At 40.1% G+C, this 21,476-nt stretch overlaps 2 protein-coding genes across 5 annotated transcripts; one reads left to right on the top strand and one right to left on the bottom strand.

The window, feature by feature from the left end:
* The first annotated feature begins 3,963 nt into the window (after positions 1–3,963).
* yif1b (Yip1 interacting factor homolog B (S. cerevisiae)) lies at positions 3,964–8,786 on the top strand. 3 transcript variants are annotated; one of them, XM_076099982.1, is made up of 8 exons: positions 3,964–4,123; positions 5,412–5,508; positions 5,712–5,841; positions 6,000–6,104; positions 6,373–6,509; positions 6,606–6,761; positions 6,987–7,080; positions 7,527–8,786. In XM_076099982.1, the coding sequence occupies exons 1-8, from the start codon at positions 4,087–4,089 to the stop codon at positions 7,680–7,682; spliced, it is 912 nt and encodes a 303-aa protein (XP_075956097.1). In that variant the 5' UTR covers positions 3,964–4,086; the 3' UTR covers positions 7,683–8,786. The 3 variants fall into 3 exon arrangements, with proteins under 3 accessions (XP_075956097.1, XP_075956096.1, XP_075956098.1); XM_076099981.1 differs by having other exon boundaries at positions 3,964–4,132; XM_076099983.1 differs by having other exon boundaries at positions 3,969–4,108.
* Positions 8,787–9,286: 500 nt separating this feature from the next.
* LOC142958931 (putative E3 ubiquitin-protein ligase HERC6) lies at positions 9,287–20,837 on the bottom strand. Of its 2 annotated transcripts, none has more exons than XM_076099979.1 (23): positions 20,601–20,837; positions 19,715–19,865; positions 19,557–19,633; positions 18,925–19,152; positions 17,147–17,238; positions 16,922–17,049; positions 16,155–16,309; positions 15,831–15,889; positions 15,521–15,612; positions 15,346–15,405; positions 15,128–15,224; positions 14,726–14,906; positions 14,110–14,261; positions 13,676–13,795; positions 13,427–13,525; positions 13,047–13,226; positions 12,234–12,374; positions 11,780–11,946; positions 11,534–11,600; positions 11,347–11,417; positions 10,776–10,959; positions 9,898–10,000; positions 9,287–9,770 (listed from the first exon to the last, which is right to left on the bottom strand). In XM_076099979.1, exons 1-23 carry the CDS (start codon positions 20,818–20,820, stop codon positions 9,535–9,537), a joined length of 3,060 nt encoding a protein of 1,019 aa, XP_075956094.1. In that variant the 5' UTR covers positions 20,821–20,837; the 3' UTR covers positions 9,287–9,534. The 2 variants fall into 2 exon arrangements, with proteins under 2 accessions (XP_075956094.1, XP_075956095.1); XM_076099980.1 differs by having other exon boundaries at positions 15,831–15,886.
* Positions 20,838–21,476: the final 639 nt, after the last annotated feature.

The following is a 21,476-nucleotide window of genomic DNA, read 5'->3' as shown; positions in this document are numbered from 1 at the left end:
ATTTATACAAAGAATTTCATATGAGCGCTGACATACAAAATTTTAGAAAATGTGTATAATGCATGCTTTGAAAAATCTGAAGCCCCTTAATTGCTGTTGTTTTTGTTCTTTAACTGTACATTTTTTTTTACACTGGCAGACAAATCATTAAAATTATACTCAATGTAGCGTCAGAAAATGATGCTGTGAAAAGTCAAGGAGCGAGAGATGCAATATTTAGTTTGAGTCTAGGAGCCTCATGGATATAGTTATCTTTGTTAAACTTCAAAATTTAACAGAAGAAGAAAACTGTAACCGAAATTTAAATTTCAATGGAGTACACGTGTTTATAGATGACGGATGCTTCGCTCTGCTCAGAAAGTTGTTCAAATGACAGGAAGACAGCGATGCAGCAGCCTCATAGTGACTCAGGTTAAATAAAGTGTGAGTATTCTTTTGGAGAAGCTACTTTTGTTAACTACTATTGTCTTAAATTGTATATCTGCCATGCAATGTGTACTTAAATATACAAAAAGTTCCTGTGACTCAACGTGTGCCGCTACGTTTCACTCAAGTCATTTCTTTATTTTGTGGCTGATAAAGAGAGGGACCCTGTAGCATTTGCATCGCGTCTTCTCTTGTATTCACTTCCTCCAACACATGTTTTGTTGGACCCAAACTTGTGACCCAAGTGATTCATTAAATCCTAAGATATCGCTATCGCGAGAACAGGCCGGACGTGACCTTTGACCTCCACATTCTAATCATAGAAACAAAGCAGTAAACAATTACAGCACACAAGCTCAGTAATATATTAGCTCTACTTTCCTTTGTTGAGCTTGATTTGATGGTTTACTTACAGTAAAACAATAATGCCACACTGACTGCCCTCCAAAAACTGTAATTAGTACTATAATGCAGTACAGTACTTCTTAGTAAAAAACAAAAAACACACTTGGATTGTATTGCCTCAAAGTCTTTGAAGTAAGAACTTAAATAACTAGATAAATATATTTCCACTTCCTCACCTGTGCTGCCATCAGCGATAACTCCATTAAACCTGGATCGATGGCTGCCAGCCTGAGTGCGTAACAGTAAAGCAAAGGAGAAGAGGAAAAAACGAGAGCACGAGGAAGGTCTCTGAAACGGCACTGCTGTGCTTCACTGGATCAGTGCGATTGTGGCTGTGCTACATGATGACACAGTGAATGCTTTTCATGCTTCATGGAAGAGTATATTCACTCGGCACATCTCTCTCTTTCTCTCTCTCTCTCTGTATGGATGTGTATGTTGGGGGGCTTGTAGCATGCCAGGCCAACCTTGCAGAATTATTGATGCTCTTTTGACACTGGTACCCCGTACATCTACTACCACTTTATTTTAAATGAACTTAGCAATCCTTGAATTATTCATCTCTATCTGGAAATTTACATGAACATTATCTTTGTGTAAGTTTCTCCATCTTTGTCTTACTTGCATCCATCTCAGGGCTTTATCGTAGTTAATAGATCATTTGCTATTTCACTATATTGAATGGATTTTGAATGTAGTCATTTTAAAGATAGCTGAACACCGTCAAATGTCAAACGCATCCAGCTACTTCTACTTAACCTACATTATCCATCTTGCTCTTTGTATGAATTTGTATGTGGTGGGTGAGGGGAACCTCATATGTGTAAACTATAGTGAGAAGTAAGAAACCATCTTAAAATCCCTCCATCAAGATCTGCTACTAATTATTTTTTAGATTTTATGCGCAAATTTGAAATGCACATTAAAACACATGGATGGAAAATGAGCCTACTTTCAGTCTCAAAATGTACAAAACCAAACCAACTATACCACTCAACTGTTCCAGATCCTGTTCTGTGCTTAAAGTGCATTTCCTTGTTGTTACAAATGGCATCAGAACATTTGAAAAAAAAAAAATGTATTGCTCAAATGCAGCCAGTCACACATACTGTATATATATTTTTTTTGTGCTCATCTGCGCTTGAATTGAGCACTATGGGTTGCTGAATGTAATTTCCAAAGACAGATCCACCCGAAGCACAAGTCACAGCACACCAAGCTGTTAGCTGTAAACCTCCATTGTTGACCTCCTCTGTGGCCTTTGAAACAATTACTACCGCATGAGAAAACATAGTCCCCGCTGTGGCCTTAGTACATGTGCGTGTGTTACAAGTAAGAGCGAGAAAATGACTGTACATTTGTGTGCCCTATTCAAGTGTAAGGATGTGCATGTGAGGCTCCTTTATGCACAGCACACTCCATTTTGTGGCGAGATGGACAAATTTACCGGAGGGCCAGAGAGTCCAGCTGTCAGCAGAGTGAGACACAAAGTGAAAAGTTTGTGTGTTTACGATACAGGAGTACTGTCGAGGGAAACTTGCCTGCAGTGTTTCTGTAACCGCTTTGTGTACAATTCTTTACACACATCCACTTCCCATCTACTAACGGATGTCCGACTTTAAAAACCTGATCTTTGCCTGCTTTCACTGAGCACAAATCTGGTTTGGGAACACACACACACACACACACACAAAAAATGAACAAAAACTCTTCATAAATATACAAAATTCCAGGGAAATTATTCAGAAACTGTAGTACAGCAACACTAGGCACAGCATTAGGCTTCAAACTGTCTCTTTACGTACCCCTCTGGCGTCAGTTTTGACAGGGTGTCACTTTACACTCGTTACATGCATAGTGTCTTTTCAAAATAACATTCTATCTTTGTAGGAAGTCAGGTTTAGGCAACAAGACCTCTTAGTTAGGTTTAGCGTGGTTGACGTCTACTACTGACGTGACAAAATGTCAACATTTACTTTTGCAAAGGAAACAAACATGGGTCTCCTGGACGAGAGACACGTTTTGTTTGTCCCACCGGCCCTGTGTGGACTATCTCGCTCTTTAAACTATGTTACAGGTGGGAGCGTTGAATCACACGCTAAATGCCCAAGCTGCACTACTTGACATCTTTGAAGAGAGAACGGGTTGAGTATAATGAACGAATGATCCTCTAAAAATGTCTTAATTTATTTCCATTTACACATCGAAAAGACATGGAGAGGCATTAGCGTTCATTTGGAGTCGTGTTTCTGTCAATGTTAATAATGTAAGTCCAATATTCTCTCATTTATTAGCTCTGGTTTGGTCTCCAATTTTTCCAGGGACATACCTGAATCTTTAGCAGCTAAAATCTCATTTTGTGCAGGTACAGGGAATTGTATCAGAGCATATTCACTGAAAACATGAGGGGTTATAGGCTGTAAAACCAAAACATTGAAAGCTAAAATGCTCCGTCGAGCTGAAGGGAACTGCAGAGTCGGGTGATAATTATCTGTAGGTTCATCACTACGACATGTCATTTATTCCATCGTTTATACAAAATATTGATTATTGCAGCTTTAAGTTGCCTATATATCAGACCTCAAAGTAAACCTAATATAGCTGCAGGCACTTGATTACTAGTTTTAAAGAGCGGATACGGTACATGTAGCTGCATCAGTTCTTTGGTCAGTGTCATCTTCGCTATAATCTACCTGTTAGCAAGTATTAAAAGTACACCAACGTAGTATGGAGAAAGATATTATATTATTATAGGCTATTGTTTGATCTGTATTATTGATGCATTATTGATGTGGTAGGCCTACTTTAAATATTGTAGTTACTCGAAGTGGAGCTGCTACATATCGTTGGGTATATAATCATGTGGAGTACAATATTTCCCTGTGAAATATAGTGGAGTAGAAGTTCAAAGAAGCACAAATGAAAAATATGTGAGTAAAGTACAGGAACCGAAAAAGAAATCAAGATTCATAGAAAGTGGAGTATTTCACAATTGTTGGAGATTAAGGACAAGGTAAAACATGCTTTATATTATTTAACCTATGACGATTCGATACACTAGGTGGTGGTATTCACCTTTCACATTGGTTTGTATCCAGTCATTAAAACTAACAAAGAAGAAGAAAGCCTTTACTTCCGTGTAAAATGTATGAATGACGCTACAACTCAACTCTCCCGTGTAGCTTGCTAACTAGTAGCAACTGCATCTCGGTGGAGTTGGTGAACTGACTACTGGCTACCATCAAGTTTGTCCAAATGGATTATACACCGACTCAAAGTGGGTTCAGACAGCGTAAGTTACGTACGTGAGTTTATCAATCAAATCAGCCATTAATATAAGCTACCAGCTGCACGTGCACATTCTGTACTTGTTAGCTTTCCGGAATCCAACGTAAACGGAACTGAGCCGGTTGAGGCTAACCGTTAGCTAACGTTAGATAACGTTAAACAACTTTCAAAAGCACAGACACTAAACATTAACCGTGGGTTCACTACACTATAGTGTTATAGGTAACGGGGAAGACATTATTAGCTAAATAAAGGGGACTTGGTAGCCGATAGCTTGCCCACAAACCGTTAATAAACATAAGCGAGTTGAAATGCTAACTAGCTAAGTTACCTAACTGTTATGTTACACCGGCTAGGCTGGCTAACAGTAACGTTAGTTCCTCGCGCTGACCCGGGGTCACTCTGTAGTGTTACATGTCATTTATGTCCCGTCTGTGTGGAGCTGACTGGGATATTTTTAGTGTTTACAGACTATTTAAAGCATGCTAGCCAACGTTAGCTAGCATGCAGTGTGCAATCTAGGTTAGATTGTGGGGCTTGTGTTTATTATTGACTCGGATCCATAAGCAGGAATGTCATCAAATGTAAACACGCCTCCCTTAAAGCACAGCAGACCAATGTTGACTGACTCTCGGGTTTAAATATTTTTAGTATTGGCCGTTGGCTGCTCTGTGTTGGGACCTCATTTATTCTTTGCCATCAGGGAAAGGAGGTTGAAACTGAACCGGTTTGTAACTCTTTAGAGGTGATGTAATCTGCTCGTGTGTTGAGGTTATTGCTCCCTCAGGGAATGGATTTAAATAGCTCTTTCTCCTGCACAAGGCATTCACACTGGGATTGGGTGAACAGTTATAACACAATTTGTCATTTGTACACAAACTCTGTTATTGATTTGTGTTTTGAGGGCACAGTATTCTAAAGTCAATTTAGCAACACACTTTAACTTTATTGCCCCTTCAGAAGTGGGGAATTAAATCTGCTACATGATTTTTTTTTTTACTACTGAAGATGCTCACTGACGAGACACACCCATGTTTGTTGTCTAAAAAGACAATGTGATTTCTATCACTTAAACAACAGAAAAGGGTGAGGATAAGTTTGGAAAAGTCTCTTCTTCACTCAAACTGATGCATGCTGGTTACTCTGGTTTCCTGTAGTTGTGGCTGCCTTGCATTTGCTTGCTTTACTAAAGATTTTTTTCCACCCCTAAGATTGTAAGTGATTTTGAGAGGTTCAGATCTCCTTTGTTTCACGCATCTCTCTCTCTTCACCCACTCTCTCTTTTCATCCAGAGCCTAATATGCGTCAAAGGAACAGCTCTGCGGACGGTTTAGAAGGCAGCCAGCTGTTTGAGGATACGAGTGGAGCAGCACATGGACTACAGACGGGGTACAGGTTGGAGCAAGGCTGAACTTAGGCTGGATAGGAACTGTTCTGAAAATATATATATATCATCTTATTGCACTTTACTATGTTTTTGCACTATATGACATCAAGGAAAAATCAGGCTACCTTTGTCAATCGATCAGATCAATTAGCTGACACATGTATCATTTACTTTAAGCTGTTATTTTCTTGTGATATGTTGGCAGTAACCAGCAGGCCGGGCCTCAAGCAGCAGGATTTACTGGCCAGTCCATCCTGTCAGACCCCATGTCTAACCTGGCCATGGCATATGGAAGCTCACTGGCATCCCAGGGACGGGAAATGGTGGACAAGAATGTAAGACTTGAGTCGTTAATATTTTATATTATTGCTTACCAGAAATGATGCAAAAGGGCTCCCTCACAATGGCCTCAAAAGCCTGTTAATACAGCAGGTCGAGGCAAAAGCAGGCTGAGTAATGCATGCGTGTATGTCTGTGTGCTTGCTTGTTTCAGCTGGACAGGTTCATCCCAATTTCTAAGATGAAATATTACTTTGCTGTGGATACAGTGTACGTTGGGAAGAAGCTGGGCCTTCTAGTTTTCCCTTACATGCACAAGGTAAGTCCGTTTACACCTGCTAAATATACATTATTCTGTATTATATGCCACTTTGCACCAGTAGAGGTAGTCCTGTGCTTGTGCGGCTTTCCATATATTCTCCGGGTTCAGACAAAATATCTAATTCTAGTTCTGCCTGTTGCAGTTTAAATTGATGAATCGTTACAGGAATCTATGCTACAACACTCCATGTTTTCAACCCAAAACGTCAGTAAGGATTTAGCGAGTTGTAAGTGTGTGATCACGTGTGTGTGTGTGTGTGTTGTAGAACTGGGAGGTGAGCTACCAGCAGGACACTCCTGTGGCTCCACGCTTTGATGTGAACGCTCCTGATCTCTACATTCCCGCCATGGGCTTCATCACATACGTCCTGGTGGCTGGACTGGCCCTCGGCACACAGAACAGGTACATCACACCTCACATTGATAACACACTACAACTCGAGTCTAGTGTAGAGTTCACACTGTATAAATCTAAACTATCTTATTGTGCACCCTTCAGGTTTTCTCCAGAGCTGCTGGGAGTTCAGGCCAGCTCAGCCTTTGTGTGGCTGGTCATGGAGGTCCTGGCGGTCCTGCTGTCGCTCTACCTTGTGTCCGCCAACACTGACCTCACGACCATCGACCTGCTGGCCTTTTCCGGCTATAAATATGTTGGGTATGCGCAGCGTCTTTGTCTACGTTCACTTTTTCATCACCAACTCACCCTCTCACCTCCTCTCAACAGTTGTGTTTCTTTATTTTGCTCAGATGTTAATGGCTAATTTTCCCCTTAAACGATGCTAAGAACAAAACATCTCGTAAATTTAGTTCAACACTTAAGGCTCTGTGGATATTATGCCTAACCCGTGAATGTTAATGCGTCTCTTCTCTGTTTCCTCAGGATGATCATCGGCGTAGTAGCAGGCCTGCTGTTTGGGAGGCCAGCGTACTATCTCTCTCTACTGTGGTGCTGCGCCGCCATCTTTGTCTTCATGGTGAGTAGCAGCATCTACTAACTCTTGAGAGTTTAACTTAATGATCTTACTCGACATATGTCTGTTTACAATAATTAGGGACCGATGTCTACCACACACACACATATATTAGATGCCTTTGCACTGCATAGAATGATATACTCTTTATTCTGGAAAGGATGTTTTCTTCTTGGCATCCTGGACGCTTCTCCTTCAAGCTCACCCTCACCTCCACTCACCACGGCTCCCTACAAAGTGTCCCTGTTCCTGTACATATACATAGAACTGATGTCAATCTAATCAAACGCATGAATGTACACATCTGAACATTGTCGCCCACACACAGATGAATGTTATGGCAAGTCTGTTGTATTTAACCGCATGTCACAAGTCATGTGGTCGACTCAGCTGATGACACGTATGTTTGTTTAATGGTCGATGAATATTTGACTGTCGTCCCTCCTCAGATCAGAACCCTGCGTCTGAAGCTGTTATCTGACGCTGCGGCCGAGGGGAGACTGGTGAGAGGAACCAGAAACCAGCTGAGGATGTACCTCACCATGTCTATAGCAGCAGCACAACCCATCTTCATGTACTGGCTCACCTACCACCTCATCAGATAAAACCCACACACACACCCATCGTGTAGATGAACTGTCCGAACGCCATCGTAAAACTCTAGGAAACACACGCATCAAAGAAGCTGGACTTGGTATGAAACACATAACAGCCACAGCTGTCTGGAAAATATCCCACCACTTCCCAGACATTGAGACAGACTTACACACTCACAAGACTCACCACCGTGTCTGCATGGAGCAAAACAACACGTGCTACGAGAGGAAGTGAGGCACGACTGCCTTTTCTCTCACAGCACAGCCCTGTGTCATTAGAATTGTCTTTGTTGTCTTTTTTTTCATGTAATGTCCATGTGTAAAAATGTGTATCAAGAGTAAGTGGCTTTGTAATTATTTGTTAATTATGTTTTTTAGTGATATTTAAGTATGTTTGTGTATAGCAAAAGTATTATCACAGACGTTTCTCTGGTCTATTTCATGGGATTTTTCTGAGCCGACTAAAGAAAGCACACTAACCTCATACAAACCGTCCATTTAGTGACAAGAAAGAAGTCAAATCCAGGTTTAAGATATCATTTTGACAAATGTTTACTTCATGGCTCAGAGAAATACCTGTTCTGTAATTATGGGATGTGGACACAAGGGTCATCTAACCGGTGTGTGGCTGTAGTAACCACTCAGTTTTATCTGTTTCATCGTTTTGTATGTGCTCTGATAAGTGTACGAGCTTTGCTGCCTGACAATTCTTGAATAGAAACAAATTGACTGTTTTGTAAGCCACGACATGAGGGTGTCGACCTCGCAATTAAATACTGAGCTAACTTTGATATCCTTTTTAAAAACCGAGTAAATTATTTAGAGCTTTTCATATTGAAAGATGTAAAGAAAGGGGAGAGCTGGTTTGTCTGACATATGTGAAATATATGGCAGAAATACCTTTTTGTGCTTTAATGTACTTGTAAATCATCTAATGTCGGTTTTTTTTTTTTTTTATGTTGCCCATGTCAGCTCAAACCAGGGTAGGAATCACATTAATTTAAATTAATTCAGGACGCTATTCAGGATTTTAGCATTTTCCCCAAAACGTATAATTATTGATGAACACTTTTCTCAGTCAACTGAGGTGCCAATAAAACTTTTTTCCAATTATTTTTTGACAGAGTGCTCATTTAAATAGGATTCCTGAAATTGCAGCGTCTCATTACAGATGACTCATTCTATACGTAGCAGGTGATTTACTCTCTTTCAGGATTAATCATTAAGAATCCCGTTCCTCACTGTCAAAGTAGGCTGAAAGCAGACGGAGTGACATAACCACTGTTAAATAACGGTGAGCTGCTGAGGTGCGAGTTGGGTTTTATGAGCTAGTTTATTTACCACAGAAGCTATTGCAGCTAAATTTGCATTACAATAAAAGGACTCGACCACTTATGGTGGAGAAAGGTTATTTTTAAGCTGATGTGGCCATCAGGCCTGCTGTTAACTACAAAATCAAGATTGTACTAAAAGATATTCAATTTAACTGAGTCCACTAGGAAATCAAATAATCCAGGAAATAACCAAACCCTGTTGGAAGTTAGACTGTTTTTATAGTTGACCTGTGGTTACAAAAAAAAACATATTAAAAATACATAACCTGCAAGCCAGTGTTGAAGAGAAATGTATTTATTTAGGTACAAATAGCAAGGCAGTAATGAATTTCCTGGTGAACACACATTTTAGTTTTTCTTTATCACACAAACATAACATATCTTTACAATCTTTAGAAATCTGTGCCTATTTATTGTGACTCGCCAAAGCTAAATGAATATGTGGGAACGCTGGTTCTAATTCTTTGTAATAGTTTAAATAATGCTCAATATAGGATTTGAAAACAGAAAGTTGAATGACGCAGACTTCATTCTGTAGTGTCTACTTTCTTCCAGAAGCCTCTGTTGTGATTAATAGCCTCACGGAGCCGGGTCTTCATCGTCCTCTTGACCGGGTACCTCTGGTAGATGGGCAGTAACAACAGACAATGACAGGTGAGGGATTCTGGCAAATGGATCTCAGTGGCGTCGGGCAAGACAGCGACTCTCATCTTGATGCTCTCCATGCCCAGGAAGGGAACCCGGTTGCAGCCTGTGACGAACACTGGCGAAGAAATTGCATCTTAAATTATTAAAATGCTAAGGAAAAACATTGACAGAGACCACCACTCTACTCTTAAATCAAACCTGATGAAAACAAATAATAAGCACAATCAATGTATAATACTTACGAAGGAACTTTTTCTTTTCCTCTGCTGTCAGTTTCTCAAACACCTCCCAGAAGGTCACGATGTTTGCATGCTGCTTGTGGTATTCTCCTTCATAAACGGTGTTCTGTTTGGGAGAAACAGTTGTGGAATTTACTCAACGACAGTACTTAAGTACTAAATGAATGTACTTTTACTTTACGTGAATATTTCTAAGTTTTTACTTCTACTGCACTACAATTCAGATGGGAAGAGTTTTACTCCACGACATTGATCTGACAGCCAGTATAATAAAATATGTCAAAGATTAAATGAGTGTTTTTCCAATCTTTGTGGCTTGTAACCCAAATTCAACAACATAGTTTTAAGTTTGATTTCCTATGCTATGTCATTCCTTTTTAATGGTTTGGTCAAAGCTATATTGTGTGCTGATGCACTTTGCATGCATGAGCTTTGAATCACTTCTTGTCGATGCGTTCAGGTGATTGTGGGGAAACCTCAAAATGACCAACAAGTACAAAATTCATAAACTACAGCATGCTGCCAGAAGATCAAATCTGAAAACAACAAATTTTACTTATGTTGCTGTTTGGTAGTTTATATCTTGGGAACCGTCCTCCCAAGCACAAAACTGTAGGAACTACTTTCAAACAAAGTTTAAAAATAGTTCACAACTTGACTCAAATTTTAAGTCTCTGACAAAAACTGTTTGGAAGTAATCTAACATACAGACAAATAGGCCAATTCATTGCCGTATTTCCATACTGTATTCTTGTTTAAAGTTATATCTCATGACACAAGTTAATATAAAATTCTGAATTTAAAATGAGTAACGATAAATCTCAGTATCTACATTTCTGACTCTCTTAAAGATTCAAAAGGAAAAAGCTTTTCCAGCAGACCTCCTTCAACACGTCCCAGTTGTAGTTTTCTTGGCCCACCATCACTGCTTGCAACTCCTCGGGCTGGAAGAACTCCACCACGTCGATGTCGCACACCTTGAAGAAGCCCTTCTTAAACGCTTCGAACACTCCCGCCACTGATTTGTTGAAGGCGTAGTCGATGAAGGCGTCTACGAACTCTTTCCTATTGAGAAAAATAATTACAACTGGAATTACCGCCTCGTAGTTTCATGCCGCGTTCACGAGACTAGTACGGACCGGCGTGCAACCACAAAACATAATAATAGAAATAAAATAGAATATACAAGTAGCTTCAACTGAGTGCTGATGCTGTCCACAAATCTTCCCTCTCCACTGCAAGTCTTTTTACATAAATGTTCCTTAAGTCTTGAATGGCAGAAAAGTACTGTTGCACTGCCCTCTATGGGACGAAAGGATTAACTGGACACTACTCACTGCGAAATGGTAGGAAATTTGAGAGGATATCAAGAGACACAGACTGACAGAAACGTTTAAAGTTTGACTCTAAATCTGTGTTGCTGTGAGAATCGTGCAAACTGTATAAACATACTTGTTCGCCGCTGTGACAAGTTTTCCAGTTTCCGTCGGATCAAGCTCAACTTCCTCACCGCCCCAGGTCGCCTGTAAAGAACAGTAATTACAGCCAGATTAGAATATTGCAGCAACACGTGCAGGCATCATAGTCAAAGTAGGTTATTACACTGGGAGTCATTCTGACTGTGATATAGTAAACCTACAGTGAAAGGAATCTCCATTTTTTTGACGATATTAGGGGCGTAGTCCTCCAACATGCACCTCCAAGACCTGAAGACACGGAGAATATACAAAAAGAACAATTTAACACAGATATGACGTGCAGATGTCATCGATTAAGTGTTTCAAATATAAACTACCAAACAGACTATATATATATCTTTCTGCAGTTATGCACAAAGTCCTTCTGTTAATCAAGAATAGAAAAACAAAAAAAAAGGAACTCTTACTCTGCCATGACAGGCTCAAACTCTTTCATGTCGTCCAGTGAGGGTTTGACTCTCAGCAGCTTCTTGAAGAGGACCAGTGGGACGGGCATGTGGACAATGTTGTAGTTGTAAAGAGCCAGGCCACACAGAACGCCAAACAGGAAGTAAGTCTTCTCCTCCACTTTTGGCTGTTTAGTTGATGACAAACACATGATCAGGATTTGGCACGATGCCACGACTGTCTAAACGTTTTCACAGGATGATAATGTCAGATGTACAGTATGTGTTGCTTAAACTTAGACATTAACATTCACGTTGTGCATTCAATATTACTTATTCACACTTTTATAGTACTCAGCTCACTTGTATGTGACGGTCTTAAATGTTTTTAAAGGATTTGTTTAGTGCCTACTACAAAGGATTAGTATATGCAAGACATGAATACATGGTTTTCTCCTTTATTTTCTGGTCTTACCCTGGGAGGGAACCAAGCCAGAGTGTTGCTCTCATTGTACATGAACATTTCAGACTCAGGAGCCATCAGATCCTCAAACACGTGCAGGAAGAAGTCTCTTTTGTTGACATTCGTCAACTTCCGGTCTTCTGCAAATTGCACCTAGGAAGGACAGAATAGAATCCTTTGAGAGTCCTTGAACACGAACAGAATTACTATCATCTCGAATGATAAATGTCCATGCAGGGTGGACGTCCCTGACATCCATTTTGCGCATGAAACAAACAGTTTTGTGGGACTTCCAAATGCATAATTACTATACTGACAGCTCACCTTCACACAGTCCTCTCGTTGCTACAACCAACAGCCACATTTTAAACTTTAGTCGACAAAATTGTACATTAATTCAATTCTTATTACAAAAAAATAAACATTTCTAATTAGTATTGGGATGTTTCCAGGCGATTTTTTATGTCAACTCATTTCTAATATTACCTTAAATCTTTACTGTAACCAACATTTTGCTCAAGGGGACAATACATTTTACACATAATAGAAAACATGCTATTTAGTTGCAGTTGCATTGTGGGAAGCGTAGGCGCCAGTGTTGTCCAGTTCTTCTTCCCATTCCAGGGACTAAATCTTCTAATATCTTGTCCGTTGATGCTATAAATTCGAGCATTTTTCGTCCCTTGTGAGTCCTACAACCTTATGGAAACACAAAACTAAATTGCTGGAGGACCCCTTTCATTCGTCTAAATGGTAAGTCTAATTAAGCTACAAAGCTTTGCTTCAGAACTCAAAAGCTTAGCAAAGCGTTGATGGAGTGTTTACCAAAAGCTCCCTTTTGAAAGCGCAGTGGTCGGCAGTCCGGAGCTGTCTGAAGGTGTCCTCGACCAGGTGAGTTCGTCTCAGAGTTAGCTGGAAGACCGGGGCCGGGGCAGCGTCTGGGCCATCTAACCAGATCTCCTCAGGACACCACGAAGCCATATTATGAAGCATATGTTGCACGCCCTGTAATTACAAAACACTTCTTTACAAAGAAATCTCACAGCGGGAAAGCAATTTTATTAAAATTATACAGTACAAGATACATATTATTTAAAAAGAATGCTCAAATTAACCAACAATTGCAGCCATATTATCATTATTATTCATCATCATTGACGTCAAGTAAATAATTACAAATGATCTATTTCTACTACATACTGTACCTTTATTAAGGATGAATGGATGTTGAAGACCTCCACCTTGCAAACCAGGGTGAACAGGAATGGGTAGCGGCAGAAGATGGCGGGTGTGTCGACGTCATCCTTTAAGAAGATAATCAATGATTTATCAGGAAAGAATTTCAGAAAAAGCTCTCACACAGAAAATAAAAATAATTCAGGACAAAAGGACAGATTGTTCCTCTGAAACACTGCAACAGTGTCAGCAGTTTATACTGTACTGTATGTTCTTACCTCGACTTTAGACAATTGATTCCAAAGTGTGACATCAGTGAGTGGCGTCACACTTGTTCTGATTTCCTCGACATAAAAGGTGCTCAGTGGGACTTTGTAAGACTTTCCAGCTTTGTTTGCCTGTGAAAAAATAAAAACATCAGAAAAAAAAATACCAGCAAAAATATTTTCATTCAGTAATGTAAAAAGAAAATTCCAGGCCATCAATGGACAATGGTGGTCAGACAGCATCAGCTCTGGTAACTTGTGATGGGAATCATTTAAAAACTGTCAATTAATCAGCCACGAGACTACTTTCAGTTCTCAGTGTTAATTCTGATCACACAAAAGGACAAATATTTTCCAAAAAAAACCTTTAGAAAATGACTTTGCTGGAAATAATGACCATAACACCAAACCCACTGACGATTGGAATAAAAACACACAGCACTGACTTTGTAGAGCAGCTTGAGGGCTTCCAGCAGGTATTTGACTCCTGGGTTGTGAGTTGCCAAGAGGCCATTTCTCAGCATGAAGGCCAGGGCGTTTCTGAACACCAAGATGTGTCTCATCAGTATGGCGGGTGACAGGGAAGCCCACCAGCGTCCTGCAGGATTTTAAAAAAACACTGTAGGACTTATATGGATACGGTGGCCCAGAGAGCTCAACCTACTGCAAATTATACTGTATCCAAAGCATTTAGAAAAAAAACACTGCAAATAGAGAAAATACAACAAAATACAGAAACATGCTGCAAGTAGCACCACACGTAAATTGCGACATATCTTAACATTTAAACCATTAATTAAATAATTTGCAATTTATTTTTGTCTTGAACATTACTTGGTGACATTCTGAAAGTAACTATAACCAGCCAACATAATGTTCACAAATGATTATGTGTATTTCGTCAAATGATTTAAATTGTCAGGGTAATAATAAACAAAAGGTTAATATATTCAATATTTAATGTATAGTTGTGTGACCCGTGCAGTAAGCTCAATGATCATTTTTGTCTTCCCACACCTGTAACAAAGAGACTAAAAGATAAAGTGTGCTGTAGTTGTTTACTTAGTGTTGCCAGAGTCTTCTCAGGCAGTTCTCCAATAATGACGGCCAACATCAACGCCCCGGCCATGACATTAATCTCCTCTTGGAAAAGGGGACACATCAGCAGAATCAAGAGGATCTCTGGTGATTTCAGGGCAGTTGTCGATGCCGAAAGCACGTCAATCAGGTGTTTAAGGTTTACCTGCATGGAAAATAGACGTATGATGGCAATGTTCACACAGCATGCAAGCGTTTGTAAAGAAATGAATCGAATCTAAATCCCTCTAACCTACAAGAGGTTTAGAGTCTGGTAAGTCGTTAAACATTACAGAAGGGCTTTCCTCATTCAGTCAATTTATGTCTCAAGCAACAGAACAAATGAGCTAAGTGATGCATGCAAATAGTGAAATTTGTGTTCTTTACTGATTGTTTGATCCATGGTATTGCCAGCAGCTGGTCGAAAGCTTGGCTGGCTGCTTCAAGGTCCACAGTTAAGACGTCTGCTTCAGATGGAGGCCCACTGATAAAAGCAGAGGATTAAAACCAAGTAGCAGTACTAGTCTCTAGTCTCTAGACTCTCACAATCTTAACATTATAGCGGAGTTTGCTACTAAACAGTAAACAATAGAAAAAGGACTCACTCAGGCTTTGTGAAACTTGCAACAAGGCTTGAACTCGTCAGAAACATCGAAGAGATTTCTCTGTTGGATAAACGAAGAGGGGAATTTACAAACACTGTAGTTGCTGCTTATGAGACTGATATTTTATTTGTGCAGCTACATAATTACAACCACAATACAGTTATGAAAAAAGGACCTCTTCGCCTCTGCGTTGCCATGTCTCATTGACAGCCATCTTTGCAGTTTTGTTTCATCAAGACGCCCAGTTATCTGTCCACGGTCCAAGCTCTTAAATGACAGACAATACACTTTACTTTAAGCTAGCCGGCTCAATGATCATGACAGCATAGTAATTAAAATTCACCTGAAATATGTTGATACAAAAGGGACATTCATTCCATGTAAACAACAGTTTTACATCAACGTGCTTACTTTGAATTAATTCAATCTGGGTAGATTTCTGTGAAAATCTAGACGAGCAATGAGTCTTTAATAGGACACAATACCTGTGTAGGCGAAGTGTAAGTGAAGCTTGTGTTCCACCCAGCTGATATTTTCAAGTCTGCTTCAACAAATAAAACACATTTACAATCAGAATATAAAAATCTAAAAGTATCACACCACCCTCTACTTTAACAGAACACAATGAATATACTTACATTTGAATTTAACTGAATATTTTACTGCCAACAGTTTATTTCTGAGGAACTGTCCATGAAAAAGGACCATCTTTAACTCAAAACTTCATCCAATAGTATTTGGCAGCCATGTTACATCCTAACATGCATCTCCTGGGATAATTAAGGAACATACTGTCTCCGGATACACACCTTTGGGTGTGGCTGCTGCACTGTCAGCGGTCCATGGAAAATGTACCAGAGTGGGAGTCAGACTGTCCTCTGTCCTTCCAGTCCCAATTTGACCTTTGGCTCCATTGCCAAAAGCCCACAGCTGGCCGGAGGTGCCCAAAACCAGAGTGTGACGTCTGACAGACAAGAAAACATCTGTGAATTTTATGTTGCACTTCATAAAGTAAAAGTACTTCAATTAGGCCTTTCAAGTTAGATTTTCTCAAATGATTTTACGATGCCAAAACTAAGTAATCCTTTGACGAATATATAGCCGCCATATTTTCACATCTTACTCTGTGAATTAAGGATATATATCCACCAAACCAGTGTTGCTGATCTTTGGAACAGTTGAAGGTCTGTTTGTTTTTGTTTCTGTCCGGTTTGAATGAAGTGTGTTTTACGATGAGTTAACAAGGAAATGAAACGTCTCTTAGTTCAGTGTCAGAGAGAAACTTTAATTCAGACGTATTTTTTGGTTCAGGTGTAAGAATATTTCCTTCATTGACGTTTTGTGAGATTGTCTCGCAAAATTGCCGCTCCCACACAATGCATCCTGGTACATGTAGGCACAGCCAGCATGACTCCGCAGCAGGAGAGATCAGCTTACTGGGGTATTCATTTATTAAGTGGACTACAATTACAGTACCATCAGCAGGGATTATACCTCCCCATAAAAGGTGTCAAATTTTCCCTTTAAATCAAAACACATTTTCAGTGTTTCACATAAACCCCCTCCTACTTTATACCTGCCACATGAAATCTGGGAGGCGGGTCCGTCAAGACTTTCGACCAGTCTGGGTCCCACTTCATTAGCAGAGGAATTGTGACCGAGCTGGCCGTAGCTTCCCTCTCCAAAAGTGAAAACCTTGCCATCCTAGAAATCACAGCATCACAAGCAGCGACGTGTTAAGACTGTCATCATCTTTACAATGTGATAATTAATAATTGAACAAAGTCAGAGGATGTTGTACCTTTGTTAACACAGCAGAGTGTGCCTCTCCACAGCTTATGAAGGAGACACCTAGAGGTCTGAGGGCAGGTACCATACAGATGTTGAACCTGCCTGTTAAAGATGATGAGAAATGGAAAAAAAAGATGCTTACTTCAAAACTATACATAAATGAGTTTGGATAAAAAAAGATGGACTACAGTACATAATTAGGAGGTCAATAGCACCTGTTAGTAACTCTGATCTAGACATTTCCAGAATCCTCAAACATTTTTAGATGAAAAAATATTTTGTTTGCAGCACAATGAAAAATATTTTTTTATTCGTTTTTACAAGTTGTGACTTTGTTACCTAATACAAACATTATTTTTGTGCACCACTTAAAACTAGCAAGGGGATGTGACATTTTGGCTACATACTTGGAAAATGGGTTCATTCCTTTCTTTCCTTTTTTAAAAACATAGCCGTCAAGGGGGTGTTAGAGCAGCAACAGGAAACAGACTCAAATGCAGATAATTCAAGCAGACAGGAAGAGCGCAGGCATACATTTAAAAATGGGGAACAGACGTGAGCTTACTGGCATGTCCAAACAGAAGAAGTATAGAGTCCACAGAATAGCAGGGATGGGGCAGGGAAAAGTGCACGCACGCAGATACAGATTTCAGTTACGTATACAAGAGCCCAAGTTTCATGGTAAAAGGTAACAAAGGCATGAACACAAAGGTGCAGAGGAACAATCACTATCTGGCAAGGAGTGAGTGGGGAAGGGTTGGTTAAATATCTGCAGGGCAGCTGAGGAAAGTGGATACAGGTGAGCAGGTGGGCGGAGAAGGGAACGGGGTTCTGCTCGAGGCTACTGAATGAATGCCCGGAAAACGGTCTTGCGCTATGTTTTGTGTGGCACATGCGCAGTGGCTATGACATAACGCATGACATCTACTCTCTTATTTCTCCTTGGTTATGGCAGGACAGGGGGGAGGGGCTGGTTGTGGGAGTGAGGTGACTGGGACAGGAGAAAAAGTCAGAGGGCATCTGGTGGACAGGAAGAGAACGGCGATGCTTTAATACATGTTTTGGAAGTCCCAGATACGTTGGAAAACCAAAATGTCTGTCTGGGATTCAGAACTTCGTTCAGAGGCTCCCAGTGAATTTCACTGAGCTGTATTGACTGTATCTAGCAAGCCACACATTGGCTGGTTTAATACAGCGTTGTGAACCCAAAATAAACAGATTTGCTGTGTTTTAATTGCAATTAACAGATAAAACGGACGCTAAAATAACTACATCATGATGCCGATTTGCAAGAGTCGGAATTTATGCTTTTTCAGGTCATTTTCACAAGACGCCAAGCAAAAAACTTCTAAAATGCTTAGATAAATCAGTTTTAGGCTACGCTATCATTGTATCTGATCCTTAAAACTCAAAATAACGCCATCTAGGCATAAATACGTCATTGACGCCATTGTTTATGCACATACATTTATTTTCATCCAGTCTCTGTGCAACATTTTCTCGCCCAAGTTGAAATATTTCAGCTTGCGCAAATTCGCATCTATTCAAGTGTTTGAATTGGCTTTGAATGTAATCGCACTACGCCAAAAGTTCACTTGGTGTGAAGACATTATGAGGCTCGTGGCCTGCAGGTGGTGTGTGTTGAAATTGCAGCAGCTGTTCCTCTCTTTGCCTGTAGGTGGTGCAGATTGTCATGCGTAGAATTAATCTCCACTTTAATGGATATTCTGCCGCTTGCTCAATGGGAGCAAGTGAGTGTGTAAGTAAGTTAAAGTAAAGTATTTGTACCCTTCTCATCCACCCTGTTGAGCCCCAGCTGGCCAGATTTATTGGCCCCACAGCAGTAGACCAGGCCTGGGAGTGTGAGGAACAGAGAGTGGGTCGCTCCGGCTGAAATCTGGGTCACCGCTACGCCGCTCAGAGCACGTACCAGGACTGGTACATACTGCAGCATAAACTCTTTCCCCAGACCCAGCTGACCATGACTGTTCAACCCCCAAGAGAACACATCGCCTCCTTTAAAGTGGAAAATAATGGAGAAAGAAATCATTTAAACATACTTCATATATTTTGTCTATACAGTTTTAAAACTATTTATTTCACACATAAAACAGGTGGTGTTAATAGGAGGCTGGTGTCCTTAACCACTAGGGAGATAAGTGCCAAAGTGGCGGAATATAAATGGTCAGTTTCTTAATTAAATTGACTTTATTTGTAAGCCATTGCTGCGGCTGTGTTCTCTTGAAGCTCCTACTGTGCCACGTTAAAGAACATTTAAGAAGAAGAACTGGATTTAATGACATATGAAAACCAAAACCAAAACCAAATCATGACTACATTACGCATAACTAAACATTACATAAGCTGGCACTGTTCCATAAAAACAAACAAAGATGTCATGGGTGTGTTCATTGTCTCACCATTAGTCAGTGCCAGAGAGTGGGAGTTCCCACAAGCAACTTGAATCACTGCTATTTGCAGTGGTATCGGCACCTGACTGCATGTTGATGAGACAATATGTTAAAACATTTTAAAAGCTTTGCTTACTTTAAGTATGAATATACATGTATTCCATTACCTTAGTCTGTCGCACAGTAGATTTGGTAAAATGCCTCGCTGCCCATTGTCTCCTGCCCCCCAGGAGAACACCTGTCCAGATGCACACACAGCCAGACAGTGGTCCTGTCCGCACGCTATCGACACCACATTGCCCAGCCCCTCCACACGACCTGATACAGGACGACAGACAGAGAATCACAAACCCGGAATAATCTATAAAGCAGGAAAATTCACAGTGCTTATTAATAATGGTTGGAAGTAACTTTTTAGGGCTGGGTATTGATTGATATTATGAGACTAGACGAGAGGGTGCATTACAGTAAAGAGTACTTTCTGAATTTACAAGGCTGTTCTATTATTTACCTGTTCCCACTTAGTCATTATACCCACATTACTGATGATTATTTATCAAAAATCTCTGTGTAAATATATTGTAAGAGCACCAATGGTGGATATTGTGATATGTTTTTCTCTATAATCGCCCAGCCCTAGAACCTTAACTCAACTGTACAATTTTGAGGTATTTACTCACTTTACTTGAATATTTTCAATTGCTGCTTGCATAACTTTCTCACCTGCACTTGAACTTAACGCACTAGAAAGTGCTTAGCTAACTTTCGTTGCCTTCATGGACGAGAGTGAAACGAAACTGAAACGAAACTCAATAAACTCATTGTTTGTCAGTAAACACAAGATAAAGTCCCTACTTCAATTAAAATGTCTTGACAGACTCGTAAAAAATAACTAAATAAAATAATTAGAAAATAAATGTTCTGAATAAAATAAATACACGTTAATCCTGCATTGAATTTAACCGTCATGAGATTAAAAACAACACTTTACTTTAAAACTACGTCTTCGTGTTTAATAGTATGAACTGGGCTATTATTTACTATTAACGTTACCTGGCGTCTTTCCATCTTTAGGCTTCTTTCGTCCAAGTTGTCCCTGTGAGTTTTGTCCGCACGATAAAACGCCTCCATCCCGAGTCAGGAATAAAGTGCACCGGTCCCCGCAGCAGATGCTGGTTATGACCCCGGGGACAGTCCACGAAGCCGGACTGAGGGCTTCCTGAGGACCGAACTGTCCACTGGAGCTGTCTCCCCAGCAGTACAGCTGCACCATGTCTCCGCTCAGCTGATGTGTTTACAATGTTTGCGGTGGGCGGCTATTTAACTCAGAAGATGCTGCCTTCAAGTGCTGTCGGTGGTATTTAAACCATCGGAAACATGCACTTCAGCTACCCGTTCTTTGGGTGTACAGTAGCGTGTTGAGTGAGTATATCTGGTTAAAATGTCTAACAGGATAAGTTTGTAACGAGGTACAATTTGTTTGCAACTAATAGAGCACAACCAATAACATGTACGATAGAAATACTGGGATTTACGATCTTACCAAGAAACAGGGAAGGCAGCATGCAGAGCATTTACTGACAGTGCGCCAGGCATTTTTGGCAATAGGACAGTCATTCTTAGAAACACAAAATGTGATGTAGGCATGTCAAAGTTTCATTTCTTTTTAATACAGAAATAGAAGTGTAAATAATACATTTATACCAAAATATCCTACAAATACAACGTGTCAAAATGTGTTAACAATTCATGCAGTAGCTCAAACTGGGCAGTTACTGGTTTTGTTTTCACAGAAATGAAACTCAAATGCAAAGTAGATGTTTCTGCTGTGAGGTGTAACATTATCATTTTCATCATCTAGCCATATACTCTTGACTCAGTCTGCCTGAAACTGAAACAAATGCTGCTGCAGTTTCCCCAGAAGTGTAA

Source organism: Anarhichas minor, unplaced genomic scaffold, assembly GCF_050575085.1.
Source record: "Anarhichas minor isolate MPS153535 unplaced genomic scaffold, ASM5057508v1 ptg000026l, whole genome shotgun sequence".
In the NCBI taxonomy this organism is placed as follows: domain Eukaryota; kingdom Metazoa; phylum Chordata; class Actinopteri; order Perciformes; family Anarhichadidae; genus Anarhichas; species Anarhichas minor.
This window is presented reverse-complemented; position numbering and strand designations above follow the sequence as displayed.